This window comes from Columba livia, chromosome 5 (genome assembly GCF_036013475.1).
Source record: "Columba livia isolate bColLiv1 breed racing homer chromosome 5, bColLiv1.pat.W.v2, whole genome shotgun sequence".
In the NCBI taxonomy this organism is placed as follows: Eukaryota; Metazoa; Chordata; class Aves; order Columbiformes; family Columbidae; genus Columba; species Columba livia.
The window spans coordinates 67,309,241-67,324,035 of NC_088606.1; the positions used below are offsets into that span (position 1 = coordinate 67,309,241).

A 14,795-nucleotide genomic window follows, 5' to 3' on the forward strand; every position below is an offset into this window, starting at 1 on the left:
CGGTGGTCCTGTGCTGGGGGAGGGGGGTCCTGGGGGGACACGGGGGTGGAGATTGGCTGCCCCACCGGGGGTGGGGGGGTCAGGCTCCACCCCCTCGCACTGTGCCCCACCCCTTCCCCAGGCTCCTCCCCTTCCCCACGCTCCACCTCTTTCTATTTGACCCACCTATTTTCTTTGGCCCCACCCACTTTCCCCCAAGCCACGCCCCCTTCACCCCCTAAAACTGCCAACCACAGATGGGCAGAGCTTTTTTTTTAATTGGTCAGTCTCAAGGCTCGTGCAGCCAATCAGGAGGCGGGCAGGGAGGGGTGTCACAGGGCAGTGATGTCACAGGGCAGTGATGTCACAAGGCAGTGATGTCACAGGGTGGTGATGTCACAAGGCAGTGATGTCACAGACAGTGATGTCACAGGGCGGTGACATGGGGCCGTGCGTCCCCCCACGCTGCCGTCCCCGAGAAGGCGTGGAGGTCACTGAGCAGAGCCTCGGCGCTGCCCCCCGCCACCTGCCCCCCACTTGGGGGGCTCCCCCCGACCTCAGGGGCGGCTTCAGCCTCTTCATCCTCCTGCTCTTCCTCCTGCTCATCCTCATCCTCCTCCTGCTTCTCCTCTTCCTCCCGCGGCCGCCGCTCCTGGCTCCAGGGCATCAGCTCTTCCTCCTCCTCCCTTGTGGCCACTGTCGCCAGCTCCCTGTCCCCAGCCTCCTCCGCGGTGTCACCTTGTCCCCGCAGCCGGTGCCACTGTCCCCGCAGCACTGCCAGCGCCCGGTGGCCCAGGGGCCGGGGGTGGTACCGTCCGGCCGAGAGCCGGCAGAGATGGTGCCAGGCTAGCGCCAAACCCACCACCAGGCACAGCAGGACCCCCAGCAGGGCCCCCACCGCCCGGTCGTTGCGCGTCCCCACCGGTTCCCCCGCTGCCACCAGCCCGGCCACTGCCAGCAGCACCGGTGCCAGCGCCGCCGCAGCCTGCGGGTGAGGGCAGCGGGGTCAGCGCCGCGTCCCTGGCACCCAGCCCGGCGCCTTCCCGCTCCCGGGGCCACCACCTCGTCCCGGAAAGTGCGGTATGGCCCCGGGGGCGAAGGGCATGTGGGGCCCTGGGCTGTGTCACCCGCGTCCCCTCCCCGCCAGCGGGTGCTGCAGCACCTGTGGGTGCTGGGGGAGAGGAGCTGGGTGCTGCCGCCCCCGCGCTGCCTGTGGGGCTGCCCCATAGCTGCTCTCTTCCTGCTCCCTTCCCACAGAGCTGCAGCCCCATAGCACCCACCATGGCTCCAGGCCCCCCCCAGCCTGCCTCCCAGCCCCACCACGCTGCCCTCACCCCTTCCAAAATCCCCCCCCACCAAGCCCTGTACCCACAGTCTCCAACCTGGACCCCTAGCACCCAACCTTCCCCCCAGCTCCCCCACCAGACTCGCCATGCTGCCCTTATCCCACCCAAAATCTCCCCCCACCAAGTCCTGCACTCAGTCTCCAACCTGGACCCCCCACCCCCAAACCTGCCCCCCAGACCCATCACATTGCCCTCACCCCCCCTCACATGCCCCCCTGGCCTCGCTGGGCTGCCTTTGTCCCCCCACCCCCAAAAACTTGTCCCTCACCCCCCACATGCATCACTGTGCTGCCCTTGTCCCTCCAACCCCTACCCCCCCCCCCAAAACCTGCCCCCCAGCTCCCGCACCTCCAGGCCCTGCTGCCCCCCACCCCAGCCCCGCTGTGGGAGGGCAATCTACCCCAGGGACCCCCCCCCCGCCACCTCAGGCCCTCAACCAGCAGACGCGGGGAGCCCAATTTGAATGAAGCACAGCCACCCCCCCGAAGATTCGGCAGGGGAAACTGAGGCCGGAGAAGGGCCTGCCTCCTCCAGCTCATTCTTATTTTAGACGCTGCCCCCCCACCCAGGTCCCAGACTCCCCCTGACCCACCCTGCCCGATTTTGGGGTGCTCGCCATCAGCGGGTGCTGCCGAAGCGGGTGCTGGTGCGGCGGGTGCCGGGGGGGCCCCTGCGACACTTCCTGCCCCCACGCAGCGGATGTATCAGTGCGGGGGGAGGCGAGGTGCTGCACCCCCCCGCCTACCGAGACAAACCCAGAAAACCCAGGGGGACTCCCAGCTGTGGGGACCCGTTGTGACCACCCCCAGCTGTCCCCTGCTCCCCATCACAGCCCTGGGGTCACTGGAGCACTCCCCCCATCCTGGGAGCACTGAGCCCCCCCAGTGAGCTGTTTAGGGGGGGCATCCCCTTGCAGACAATCTGCTTGTGCTGCGTCCCCCCGTTTCCTGCGCGAGGCGGGTGAGCTGGTACCCGTGACCGCTGCGCCTTCCTGTCCCCCCCGCAGCCGTCAGAGCTCCCTGGCCGCACAACAAGCCCCTCCAAACCAACAGCAACCCCACACAGAGCCCCCCCCCAGCATCTCTGCCCCAGCCCCTGGCCTCACACAGCACTTTTCTTATAAAGTCCTTTATTTGGAGTGAAAATATAAGTTTTTGACCCTGCACTGTAAGGTGGGAGGGGAGACAGGGAGAGGGAAGAAGCCCCCAAAATACAGGGGGGACAATATTCCACAGTTTGGGGATGGGGGGGGAGCAGATCATGCCCAGTCCCACAGGAAGGGGGGGAAGACGCCACCCCACCCGGGGTGGGGGACGGGGTGCAGGGGGTGGTGTTTGATCCCAGGAGCAGCCCCCAGCCTGAGGACATGGGGGGGAGCTGGGGGGAGAATGGTCCACGATTTGAGGAGGGGGGGAGATAATGGTCCATGATTTTGGGGGGGCAGCACCCAGTAAGGCAATGGGGGTGAGGGGGGGAGCTGCCAGAGGGGCGGCCAGCCCTCCAACGGGAGAAGGACCCGGCAGTGGGGTGGGGGGGGACAGACCCCAGTTGTGGGGGGACAGACCCCAGGGAGGAAGGGGAAGGCTCAGGGGACCCTGGGGTGCAGGCGTGGTCCCTGGCAGGTGGGGGCGTCCCTGGGGATGGGGGTCAGTGGTCCCTGGGTGGGGTCAGTGGTCCCTGGTGGGGGTCAGCGGTCCCCCGGGGGGGTCCCTAGACATGGCCGTTCTCGAGGCGGCTGAGCTGCTCCTCCAGGCGGGTGATGCGCTGTCCCTGCTCCGCCACCAGCGCCCGCAGAGCCGCCACCTCCTGCAGCACCTCCGCCAGCCGCCCGCCCCCCTGCGCACCTGCGTTAGCCACACCCACCGCCACACCCACCGCCACACCCACCCCCACCCCAGGCTGGCCCCACCTAATGCCAACAGCCCCACCCACAGCCCTGCCCCCGCCCACACTGACCACACCCACCGTTCCACCCTGGCTCCACCCACATCACAGACCCCACCCCTGCTTAGACTCACCCACTGCCCCACCCACAGAGACCCCGCCCACCACCCTGCCATAACCACACCCATTACCAATTGCCCCGCCCACCTTCCCAGCTTGGCCCCACCCACTCCAAGGAGCCCACCCATTGCCCCACCCTATAGACCCCACCCACTGAGACCCCACCCACCCACAGACCTTACCCATCTAAAGACCCCACCCAGAGAAACCACCCACTGAGACCCCACCCCACACATACCATGGGCGCAGAGGGGCCGGTGCCCAGGGCCGCGGGGGCGCTGAGGCGGGTGGGCGCGGGCGCGGCGGGGGGCGCGGCGGGCGGTGCGGCGGGGCTGGCAGCGGCGGGGGGGCCGCTGTCGTGCAGCAGCGAGCGGCGGTTCACCTTGAGGTCCCTCTGCTTGCTGGGGACATAGGCCTGGCGCAGGGACACCAGCACCGGCCCCGCCGTCTGTCCCGCCACCCACTCCTCCGCCTCCATCGCCGCCTCGGGGCCCGCTGTGTCGGGGTACAGGTCATCCTGGAAAAGGTCCGACTGCACCCCCCCCCCCAAAAAAGAATGTCAGAGGGGCTGGTGGGACCCACCTGGGGATCCTCACAGGGACGCCCACCCAGCCCCCATATCCCATCCAGGGACCCCCACCCAGCTCCCTGTCTTGCTCTGGGACCCTTATCAGGACACTTGGGGACGACCCCCTACCTAGCCTGATTAGGACCAAGCACCCAGCACCCAGAGACCCCCACTCAGCCCCCACGTCCCACCCAGGTACCCCTATGAATACACTTGAGGACCTCCCCACCCAACCTGATTAGGAACCTCCACCCAGAGACCCTCACATCCTACCCAGGGACCCTACTCAACCCCCATGGGGGCCCCATCAACCTGATTGGGGACCCACCCCCCAGCCACCTCCCCCTGACCAGGGACCCCCACCCTGCTGTCGTGTCCCAAGGAGTGGGGGGTGTCCCAGTCCCCACACGCCCCAGTCCCCACTGACCTTCCTTGGCACCGTCATGATGATGGGCTCACACTTGCGCTCGTGCAGCTTGTAGAACCTGCCAGGGGGCGCACAAAGGGGGTCATGGGGAGGTCAGCGGGAATGGGGGCACCCCGCTTGTCCCCCACCATGTCCCCATGCCCACCTGGCGATCTCGCACTTGCTGACGTCCAGCCCACGCTTGGGCATCCAGCCCATGCCCCGCTGGGGCTCCTTGCTGGTGAAGGTGTTGAGAAAGTGGATGTAGGGGGGCTCCTCCGTGATCTCAAAGTACCGGATGCTTGAGTCACCCTGGGGACATGGCATTGGAGGGGTTCACAGGCTGGGAGGGGGGCACAGGTGAGGGGGGGGTCACTGTGAGGCCGTACCTTGCCGCAAACGTAGACAACGTTGGTGTCGGGGTCGTAGAAGGGCAGTAAAGCCCCATTGCTGGAGTCCAGCTCCTGCAGCCCCATGGGCTCCTCCAGGTTCTCCTGTGGGGCAGGGTGTCAGTGCCGAGGGACAACGTCCCCATGGGACCTCCCGACATTGCCCCACGGACCCTGCGGGGTGCTCCTCACCGTGTCCCACAACGCCAGCTGCCGCTCGCTCATGCGGCTGAAGCCGGTGGTGAAGATCTTGCCGTCGGCCAAGAAGATGGCGCGCATGGGCCGTGCCCCCTCATGCGCCCGTTCCTTCTCCTGGGGAGGGGACACAGGGGTCGGTGACAGCATCCTGGCACCCCAGGGAGGAGCAGGGGACAAGGGCACCCAAGGGACAGCAGGGAGCAACAGGGGACAAGAGCAGGGCTGGGGGCGGTTCTCCCCCTGAGGACCAGGGCAGGATGGCGCCTTGGGGACACAGGCACGGTGACAGGTCCCCTGGGGACTCACGGCCACCACGGTGCCACGGCGGGGGTCGATGACGCGGACGCTCTTGTCCTTGCAGGCGGTGCAGAAGCGGGAGCCGTCGCGGCTCCAGCTGACGCTGTAGATGAGGTCGGGGTGCAGCCCCTCCAGCCGGTACAGCTCCTCCGCCGTCCCCACATTCCAGATCAGCACCACGTTGTCACAGCCTGGGTGACAACACGGGAAGGGTCACCTCGGCCATATACCCCCTACAGAACACCCCCCGGCCCTGCAGTCCCCCCCATACCTGCGCTGAGCAGGACGTTGCGGGCGGTGGGGTGCCAGGTGACAATGCCCACGCGCTTCGAGTGTCCCTCCAGCACCACCACGGGCTCCGTCAGCGGCTGGCTCAGCCCATTCTCGGGGATCTGCCACACCTGCCAGGACACAGGGGACAGTAGGGACAGCGGAGGGACACCTGCCAACGCCCCCAAACCCCCGCCGTCCCCTCACCATGACAGTGCAGTCCTCCGAGCCGCTGGCGATGACATAGTCGTTGTGGGGACACCAGTCGATGTCGAGGACGGGACCCGTGTGCCCGCACACCGTGGGGTACGACTTGTCGATGCGTCCGGTCTGGGGACAAAGGGACAAAGTTGAGGTGGGGGGTCACCCACCAGAAAGGTCCCCAAGTCGGCACCCCCCCGGTGTCACCTTGTGCAGGGGGAGGACAAGGAAGGCACCGCCGCCGCTGGCCTCCACGATGATGGCGACGAAGGAGGGGTTGACGGCGCAGAAGGTGCTGTCCCAGGTGACACGGGACACGCGGATGTCATCGTAGCACTGTTCCGTCTTCACCGGCTGCCCGAAAACGTGACGGAACTTGCTCTGCCGCACCACCTTCCGAAACGACATGGCTGGGGGACACCCCCCTGCGGGGTCAGCGCCGCGGGAGCCCAGCCAGGGACAGGGGAGGTGGCACTTGGGTGGCCAGCCCTAAGGAGTGGGGGTGTCCCCCGCTAGGGGTCATGGGATGTCAGGGGGGGTTGTCCCTGTCCCCCGCCCTGGGTAAAGGGCGGCTCGGCCCCTCCCGGGAGCGGGAAGTCGGAATGCCCTGTGCCTGCCGGGCAAACAAACCCCGCCCTGCCCCGCCCCAGTGTGGGGGGGACAGGGGACATCCCTCCCGGGATGGGGACAGGGGTGGCCCCTCCAGAGATGGGGACAAGGACAAGGGTGTTGCCATGGGTTGAGGGATGGGGATTAGAAAGGAGGACAGGGACAGCGCTGGTGGGTCAGGGGACAAAGACAGGGATGGGGACAGGGATGGTCCTGCCGGGTAAGGGGACAGGGATGGTCCCGCTGGGTGAAGGGACAGAGATGGGGACAGTGATAGTCCTGCTGGGTAAGGGGACAGGGATGGGGACAAGGATGGCCCTGCTGGGTAAGGGGACAGGGATGGGGACAGAAAGGAGGAACAGGAACGGCCCCATCAGGTTAGGGGACCAGGAGGACAGGGGTGGGTACAAGGACGGGGCAGGGATGGCCCCACTGGGTAAAGGGACAGGGATGGGGACAGAAAGGACAGAGATACGGACGGGCTCACTGGGTAAGGGGACAGGGGTGGGGACAGGGAGGGATGACGCCCAGGAGAGGCGGATGGGGGGGACCCCGGGGGTCAGGGCTGGGGACGATGATGGGGATGGGGCCGGGTCGGTCCCCAAAGGCCGAGCCCCGGGGTCGCCCCATCCCCGCGGTGGGACAGCGGTCCCGTCCCCGCACTCACCGGCGGGCGGGCGGGGCCGGGCCGGTGGGAGCGGGCGGCGGCGCGCGGGCCCGGTGCGGCGGGAGGGGGCGGGGGCAGGAAGTGACCGGAGCCCCGCCCCGCCCCGCGCGTGCGCACCGGCACCGGGAGGGGAGGGGTGAGGGGGGAGCCGGTACGGGGGCGGGGGGAACCGTGGGGATCCGCGATCGGGGGACAGCGGGACCCGGCACGGCACTGGGGACAGCGGGGTCACCCCGTGGGACACGGTTACCCGGTGGGATAATGTCACCACGTGGGACAGGGTCACCCTGTGGGATAATGTCACGCTGTGGGACACGGTCGCCCCGTGGGCACGGTCCCCTGGGACACGGTCACCCCGTGGGATAATGTCACCACGTGGGACAGGGTCACCCTGTGGGACACGGTCCCAGTGGAACACGGTCACTCCGTGGGCAGGGTCACCCTGTGGGACACAGTCCCCATGGGCAGAGCCACCCCCTGGGGCACAGTCACCCCCTGGGGCAGGGCCAGCCCCCCACGTGGTGCCCGGGCACAGGTCCCCCATGAGGAACAGTGCCACGCTGTCCCCCATGTCCCCACAGGTGGCTGTGCCCCACCGAGGCCACACCTGCGTGTGTGGATGGTGGGCTCAGCCCACACGTGGGGCCACAGTGGGGATGTCCCCAGCTGGGGGCACAGCGGGGACATGGGGGACATGGCCCCATGCCACCCCACAGCCGTGCTGGGTGGGGAAAGGAGGGACAGCTCATGGAGATGTTGGTGGGGACCCCATGGGTGCTGGTGGGCGGGTGAGGGTGGTGGGTGGCACAGGGGTGATGGCAGTGGTGGGTGGCACAGAGGTGATGGCAGCGGGTGGCACAGGGGTCAGGGTGGCAAGTGACACAGGAGTGATGGCAGCGGGTGGCACAGAGCTGATGGCAGTGGATGCCTCAGTGGTGACAGTGGCAGGTGACCCGGGGGTGACAGCGGCAGGTGACACGCAGGCAAGGATAGCCCGTGGCATGCGGGCCAGGTGGTGGCTGGCGCGGGTTCCCAGCAGCAGGTAGAGCCAGGGGTTGACGCAGCTGCTGAGGTTGATGGCCAGTCCCAGCAGGTACAGGAGGTGACCGAAGCGGTCGGGGGCCACCAGCTGCAGCAGCTGGGTGACCTGGAAGGGCAGATGCAGCAGCACGTAGGCGCTCAGCGTGGCTGCCACGATCCGCTGGAAACGAGCCAGCGGGCGGCCGCGCCGCCACCATGCCACCACCAAGGCGATCCCGTGACACGCCACCACCACGCCGAACGGCACCAGTCCCTCCACTATCACCTCCAGCCACCGCAGGGGCTTCTCCCAGCTCCCCCTCTCGCTGCGGCAAACGGCCCAGCCGGGCCACAGCTCCACGGCCGACGACAAGGCCGTGTCCGGCACGCTGCACCCCGCCGCCACCACCCACGCACCCACGCACAGCGTCACCGGTAACCGCGCTGGCCGCCGGCACCGGTACCAGAGCGGGGCGGCCACCAGTAAGCACCGGTCCAGGCTGATGGCCGCCAGCAAGAAGAGCCCGCTGTAGTAGCCCAAAGCATAAAGAAACTGGTGGAGGCGGCACAGGGGTGTCCCCAACGTCCACTGGTCATCCTGGGCCACCGACCAGATCTGCAGGATCGAGTTGGTGAGGAAGAGGAAGTCGGAGGCGGCCAGGCTGAAGATGAAGGTGGCCAAGCCCCGGCAGCGCAGCCGCCAGCCCGTCAGCCAGAGGGTGAAGGCGTTGGCCGGCAGCCCCAGCACCACGCAGACCACCAGCAGCTGCCCGTCCCATGGCAGGGGACCAGGGGGCGGTGGGGACGGCGGGGGGGACAGGGTGACATTCGGCAGCTCCATCACCCCGGCTCCTGTGGGCAGCACAGGCAGCTCAGGGCTGCGGGAAAGAGTGTTACCCTCCTCGTGTCACCCCCTCCCGTGTCACCCCCTCCCATGTCACCCCGTCCCATGTCACCCCCTCCCATGTCACCCTGTCCCTTGCCACCCCCTCCCGTGTCACCCCCTCCCATGCCACCCCATTCCATGCCACCCCATCCATGCTGTGACCCCCCTGATCCTCCTGACCTGACTTTCTCCTGCCCTGCCTTCACTTTTGGGGTTCCCCCCACTATGGTATCCCTGTCCCCCATTAGCTGTGTCACCCCGTCCCTACTGTGTCCATCGTGCCCCCAGGGACACCCCACCAGCCCTGCCCCGGGGGGTAAATAGAGTAGGACCTACTTGAATGGTGGGGAGCACTCGGTTGGAGGCGGCGGGCGGGTGGGACCTGGCTGTGGGGCGCCCTATATGTGGGAGGAGGGGGGAGGTGCTGCGGATTTGAAGCTCCACCCACTATCTCCCCCCCCCTTCCCCTGGTAGTGAACCCCAAATCTCTCACCCCCCAGCACTGACTCTGTCCCTGTGGGGAGCTCTGGGGCAGCACCTTGGGGTGGCCCCAGCTGTGCCTCAGTTTCCCCCCCTGGTACAGGGCGGGTGCAGGGGGGCCGCTGCCCATTGTCAGGCAGCGCAGAGCGGAAGGGGCCCCACTGTCACTGCCCAGGGACGGTGACACGGGGCAGGGGGGCAGCCATGGAGAAGCCTGCCCCCCACCCATTTCTGACCCCCCCCGGGGCATTGGTTTGGGGGTCCCAGGGCAGCAGGGAGCCCCCTGGGTGGGGACATGGGGACATTGGTGCTGGGACAGCGAGTGTGAGCAGGGGCCAGAGTGTCCCCACGATGCCATCTCCTGCCATGCACTGACTTCCTGCTGTCACCCGCCCGCAGCTGTTGTGTCCGGTGATGGTATCGTGGGGACACAGGGGACACGGGGGGGCCCTGCGCCCGCCACGGCACCCACGTCTGTCACATTCCCGCAGGGGGGACAGGTCACCAGGCTGGGGATGGGGGTCTGGGCTGGGGACACAGGTGGTGGCCACGGGGTGAGAGCGCTGGGGACATGGGCTGGTGCTGGGAACACGCTGGTGTCCACAGGGTGAGTGTTGGGGACATGGGTTGGTGCTGGGGACACCGGTGGTGGCCATGGAGTCCGTACTGGGGACATGGTTTCGTGCTGGGGACACGCTGGTGGCTGTGGGGTGGCAGTGCTGGGGACATGGGCCAGTGCCAGTGCAGGGACACAGAGGGTGGCCCTGGGACGCTCCCTGGGGACCTATCCGGTGGCTGGTGGCCAGTGGCCGGTGGCTCTACCCGGGCGTGAGGCCACGGAGGGTGACAGTGGCCATGGGGGGTGACAGTGGCTGGTGGCCGGTGGCCATTTCCTGCCACTAATCAGCACTAATTGGCTTTGCCCAGGAGCCCGCGGGGGGGCCGGGGGGTAAGAGGATTTCCCTGTCACCTCCTTCGGGCTCGGACGCCGCGGGGTCCCGCTCCCTGCCCACCCATGCCACGCTCCCGCGGGGACAAGGGGACCCCCAAAGACACAGAGACCCCCAGCAAGGGGAAAGGTGGGGGGGAGGTGGGTGAGAAAACCCCCAAACCCCCCGAAACAGGCAGCCCCCCCCCGGCTGGCAGCAAGAGCCCCGGCTCCGAGTCCCGGCACGGTGGCCAGAAGAGTGGCAAGAAGGGACACGGGGACCCCCACGCCGCTGCCACCAAGACCTACTCGCCCTTCCTCAACACTGTCTTCGGCAAGGTGGGGACAGCTGGGTGGGGATGATGGGGATGGGGGGGACATGGGGACAAAGTCGGGGATGGTTGGGGAATGCAGGGGACATGGGGGTTCTGGGGATGGGGATGGGGACAGTCCAGGACCCAGCGGATGGAAGGGACATGGGGACAAAGTCGGGGGTGCTCTACGACCCTGAGGATGGAGGGGACACAGGGGCACTGGGGATGGGGACAGGGACACTCTGGGATCCTGAGGATGGAGGGAACATAGGGACAAAGTTGGGGGTGCTCTGGGATCCTGGGGATGGAGGGGACATGGGGACAGAGTTGGGGGTGCTCTGGGATCCTGGGGATGGAGGGGACATGGGGGCACTGGGGATGGGGACAGTCCGGAACCCTACAGATGGAGGGAACACGGGGACAGTCTGGAACGCTACAGATGGAGGGAACACGGGGACAAAGTTGGGGATGGTCGGGAGTCTGGGGGTGGAGGGGACATGGGGGCATTGGCGATGATGTCGGGGACCTCGCCAGGGCCCTGGGGATGGAGGGGACACCCATGGGGACACGCTGGCTGTCCTCTGCAAGGGGACACATGGTGCCTCCCCATGGGGCACCCTGGGCAGCACCCATGGGTGCCGGGCAAACCCTGGGGGTCCTGGGCAGCCCTGGGGGTGGTGGCGGAGGGGACACAGGGGACAGGGGTGCGGCAGGGGGCAGGGAAGGGCTTTGCCTCCAATCCCTCTAATCCCTCCCGCCGGAGTTAATTTTGGCCCCCGCTTAACGAAGGTGACACTGCGGGTTGTGGGGGGGTTGGGGTTGAGCTGGGTCTGATTCTGTCCCCACCCCGTGTGTGCCTGTCCCAGGAGCGGGAGCTGTCACCAGAGGAGCTGGACGGTGAGCAGGGGAGGGGACAGTGGGACATGGGGGGCTGGCGTGGGCTGGGGGCATGGGGGGAGCTGACATGGGGACAGTGCCATGGGGACATATTGTCATGGAGGGATGTGACACGGGGACAGTGCCACGGGGACACATGTTGTTGGACAGATCCACCATGGGGTGCAGTGTCATGGGGTGCAGTGCCATGGGGACACATGCCAGGGAGGGAAGTGACATGGGGACAGTGCCATGGGGACATATTGTCATGGAGGCATCTGACATGAGGACAGTGTCATGGGAACACGTACCATGGAGGGATGTGACATGGTGACAGTGCCATGGGGACACGTTGTTGGACAGATCTACCATGCAGTGCAGTGTTGTGGGGACACATACCAGGGGGGGAAGTGACATGGGGAAAGGGCCATGGGGACATGTGCCATGAAGGGATGTGACATGAGGACAGTGCCATGGGGGCATATTGTCATGGAGGGATCTGCTATGGGACATGGTGCCATGGGGGTATGTGCCATGGAGGGATCTGCCATGGGGTGCAATGCTGTGGGGACACATGCCATGGGGACAGTGCCATGCGGCACAGTACCATGGGGACCGCTCTCATGGTGGGACATCCAGGGAGGAACCTGCCCTGGGCTGATGCGGTGCCGGGGTGACCCCCACACCTGACGGTGTCCCCACGTGTCCCCAGAGCTGCTGGACGCCTTCAAGGAGTTTGACACAGACCAGGACGGGTACATCAGCTACAAGGACCTGGGCGCCTGCATGCGCACCCTGGGCTACATGCCCACCGAGATGGAGCTCATCGAGATCTCCCAGCACATCAAGATGAGGAGTGAGTGGCTGCCATGGGGACAGAGAGAGGACCGGGGGGACAGGGGACGGGGCGTGGGGTGCTGAGGGTGTCCCTGTCCTGTGCGCAGTGGGTGGCCGCGTGGACTTCGAGGACTTTGTGCAGATGATGGGGCCGAAGCTGCGGGAGGAGACGGCTCACATGGTGGGCGTGAGGGAGCTCAAGATCGCCTTCCGGGAGGTACGGCCACCGCCGCAGGGACCATGGCCACGGGAGGGACCGTGGGCATGAGCGGGACCATGGGGGTGGAGGGGACAGCGGCCCTGGAGAGACCATGGTGGGGACAATGACCATGGGGGTGACCACAGGTATGGGAGGATAGTGACCACAGGGAGACCATGGGGTGACCATGACCACAGGGCAATGGTGATCAAGGGGGTGACCACAAACATGGAGGGGACAATAACCACAGGAAGACCATGGGGTGGCCATGTCCACGGAGAGGTGGTGACCGTGAAGGTGACCATGGGCATAGAGGGGACAGTGACCATGGGAAGACCATGGGGTGACTGTGACCACAGGCAAATGGTGACCATGGTGGTGACCACAGGCTTGGAGGTGACAGTGACTATGGGAAGACCATGGGGCTGACCACAGGCATAGAGGGGACAGTGACCATGAGAAGACCATGGGGCTGACCACAGGTGTGGAGATGGTGACCACAAGGAGATCAGGGGGGTGACTGTGACCACAGGGGAACAATGACAACGGGGGTGACCACAGGCATGGAGGGGATGGTGACTACAGGAAGACCAGAGGATGACAGTGACTGTGGGGAACAGTCACCATGGGGGTGACCATGGTTGTGGAGGGGCTGGTGGCCACAAGAAGACCATGGGGTGGCCATGGCGGGAGGGGAGGGTGACCCTCCACCCATGGGCGCCGCAGTTCGACATGAACGGGGATGGGGAGATCAGCGGGGCCGAGATGCGGGCGGCCGTGGCGGCGCTGCTGGGGGAACAGCTCAAGGCGCAGGAGGTGGACGAGATCCTGCAGGACGTGGACCTCAACGGGGACGGGCACGTGGACTTCGATGGTGAGGGGCCCCCCACAGTTCCCTGCAGCCCCCCCTGCCCTCCCATAGGGGCTGCGAGGGGGACTCAGCACCGGGTGCCCTCACACCCCCATCCCTCCTTCCGCAGAGTTTGTTATGATGCTGTCATCCCGGTAACGAAGCTTTGGGGCAGGAGGAGGGGACCCCCCACCCCGTTCTTGTCAGGAGGAGGGGACCCCCCCGCCACCTCATCCTTGTCAGCAGGAGGGAACCCCTCCACACACCCCATCTTTGTCAAGCGCTCCCTGCTCACACAACCAACCCAACTTCTCTGCCACCATTAGGGTTCAGAGTGAACAACCAGAGCTGTGCCCGTGTCTGGGAGCTGGGCAGACACGAGACCCCCCCACCCCAACAGCCCCCGGGGGTGGCGGCAGCGCAGGGGGGGCGCTGGGGGAGCCAATAAACCCCCTTGATCAGAGCCGGAGGTGTCTGTTGGTTGTTGGGGGGGACGCAGGGTGGGACGTGGGGTGGCACCGTTCCCAGCCCTGACACCCCGAGTCACCTCTGCCCAGGGGTGAGCACGGGGGGGACACAGGGGAGGTCCCAACTGGAGACACCCCCCCACAAAAGGGGGTCCCTGGGCACCCCCAAAAAGCCACATTCAAGCAGGGAGTTTTGGCTCCACTGGGGCTTGAACCCAGGACCTTCTGCGTGTAAAGCAGACGTGATCACCCCTACACCATGGAGCCGGCCGGGGGGATCCCCCAGCCCCCCCATTCCGGTAGGGGACCTGGGGAGACACTGAGGACACCCCCCAAAAATCCCCACCATTGGGGGGTCCCAAGGGAAAGTGTGTTGGGTTCTTAATGGGGGGGGCAAATGTTGGGGGTTCGAGTCCACCAGCCTTTGCTGGGGAGGGGGGGACACACACAGGGACCCCCAGGACAGACCCCCCTGGGCCAGCACGGGGGGACTGGGGGACAAACACCCCAGGGGCTGTGGGGTCACCCTGTGGACAAGCATCCCCCCCATGGGTTTGACCCCCACGGTTCCCTTTTTTGGGGGGGAAGTGGCAACAGCCCCAGGGAACCCCCAGGGCGGGGTGGCACTTGCAGGGTATGGACAGGGGGTGCTTGGGGGTGGAGCCATGTCCCCAGGGTGGGGGGCAAGGTGGCACCTGGGGACTTGCAGCGATACGGGGGACAAGGACACTGGGCCCCCACAATAGCATTGGGGGGGACACATTTTGGGGGGTCCCATGATGGCAGCACACCTATGAGGAGGAAGAGGAGGAGGATGAAGGTTGGGGAGTATGTGCCCCCCCAGGCCCCTCCAGAGCTGCCTGAGTAGCTCAGCCAGCAGAGCATCAGGCTTTTAATCTGAGGGTCCATGGTTCAAGTCCCTGTTTGGGTGGGGCTCCCAGCACATTTTGGGGGTGCAGGGGGGTGCTCTCAGCTCCCCCTACATTTTTGGAGGTGCAGAGGGG

The 14,795-nt window shown here is 66.6% G+C and overlaps 4 protein-coding genes and 1 non-coding gene across 6 annotated transcripts; 1 reads left to right on the forward strand and 4 right to left on the reverse strand.

Annotated features, from left to right (window-relative positions):
- Positions 1-235: 235 nt before the first annotated feature.
- PTPRCAP (protein tyrosine phosphatase receptor type C associated protein) lies at positions 236-2,335 on the reverse strand. The gene is made up of 2 exons (XM_065065641.1): positions 1,918-2,335; positions 236-964 (listed from the first exon to the last, which is right to left on the reverse strand). The coding sequence occupies exons 1-2, from the start codon at positions 1,942-1,944 to the stop codon at positions 407-409; spliced, it is 585 nt and encodes a 194-aa protein (XP_064921713.1). The 5' UTR covers positions 1,945-2,335; the 3' UTR covers positions 236-406.
- A 102-nt stretch (positions 2,336-2,437) lies between these two features.
- On the reverse strand, positions 2,438-7,048 carry CORO1B (coronin 1B). The gene is made up of 11 exons (XM_065065622.1): positions 6,935-7,048; positions 5,866-6,068; positions 5,665-5,787; positions 5,459-5,588; positions 5,197-5,378; positions 4,885-5,004; positions 4,693-4,797; positions 4,470-4,615; positions 4,325-4,382; positions 3,568-3,861; positions 2,438-3,161 (listed from the first exon to the last, which is right to left on the reverse strand). The coding sequence occupies exons 2-11, from the start codon at positions 6,064-6,066 to the stop codon at positions 3,036-3,038; spliced, it is 1,485 nt and encodes a 494-aa protein (XP_064921694.1). The 5' UTR covers positions 6,067-6,068; positions 6,935-7,048; the 3' UTR covers positions 2,438-3,035.
- Positions 6,781-13,787, forward strand: CABP4 (calcium binding protein 4). Of its 2 annotated transcripts, XM_065065638.1 has the most exons (7): positions 6,781-7,187; positions 10,445-10,587; positions 11,429-11,459; positions 12,151-12,294; positions 12,383-12,492; positions 13,201-13,348; positions 13,455-13,787. In XM_065065638.1, exons 1-7 carry the CDS (start codon positions 6,788-6,790, stop codon positions 13,481-13,483), a joined length of 1,005 nt encoding a protein of 334 aa, XP_064921710.1. In that variant the 5' UTR covers positions 6,781-6,787; the 3' UTR covers positions 13,484-13,787. The 2 variants fall into 2 exon arrangements, with proteins under 2 accessions (XP_064921710.1, XP_064921711.1); XM_065065639.1 differs by lacking the exon at positions 6,781-7,187 and having other exon boundaries at positions 8,759-10,587.
- On the reverse strand, positions 7,503-9,203 carry GPR152 (G protein-coupled receptor 152). Its single transcript, XM_065065636.1, has 2 exons — positions 9,177-9,203; positions 7,503-8,806 (listed from the first exon to the last, which is right to left on the reverse strand). The coding sequence occupies exon 2, from the start codon at positions 8,793-8,795 to the stop codon at positions 7,680-7,682; it is 1,116 nt and encodes a 371-aa protein (XP_064921708.1). The 5' UTR covers positions 8,796-8,806; positions 9,177-9,203; the 3' UTR covers positions 7,503-7,679.
- Positions 13,788-13,985: 198 nt separating the features above from the next.
- TRNAV-UAC (transfer RNA valine (anticodon UAC)) lies at positions 13,986-14,058 on the reverse strand. The gene has a single exon. It is a non-coding gene; the product is annotated as a tRNA-Val (tRNA).
- Positions 14,059-14,795: the final 737 nt, after the last annotated feature.

Bases quoted from the DNA above. Each gene is read 5' to 3' on its own strand.
- PTPRCAP (XM_065065641.1), bottom strand. From the start codon at position 1,944: ATGGCGAGCACCCCAAAATCGGGCAGG. The intron at 965-1,917 runs GTGGGTCAGGGG...CCTCACCCGCAG, and splicing joins GCACCCCAAAATCGGGCAGG to GCTGCGGCGGCGCTGGCACC.
- CORO1B (XM_065065622.1), bottom strand. From the start codon at position 6,066: ATGTCGTTTCGGAAGGTGGTGCGGCAGAGCAAGTTCCGTCACGTTTTC. The intron at 5,589-5,664 runs GTGAGGGGACGG...GTGTCCTGGCAG, and splicing joins CGGAGGACTGCACTGTCATG to GTGTGGCAGATCCCCGAGAA. The intron at 4,383-4,469 runs GTGGGCATGGGG...GCCCCCTGGCAG, and splicing joins AGCAAGTGCGAGATCGCCAG to GTTCTACAAGCTGCACGAGC.
- CABP4 (XM_065065638.1), top strand. From the start codon at position 6,788: ATGACGCCCAGGAGAGGCGGATGGGGGGGACCCCGGGGGTCAGGGCTG. The intron at 7,188-10,444 runs GTGGGATAATGT...CCCCCGAAACAG, and splicing joins CCGTGGGACACGGTTACCCG to GCAGCCCCCCCCCGGCTGGC. The intron at 12,295-12,382 runs GTGAGTGGCTGC...TCCTGTGCGCAG, and splicing joins CCAGCACATCAAGATGAGGA to TGGGTGGCCGCGTGGACTTC.
- GPR152 (XM_065065636.1), bottom strand. From the start codon at position 8,795: ATGGAGCTGCCGAATGTCACCCTGTCCCCCCCGCCGTCCCCACCGCCC.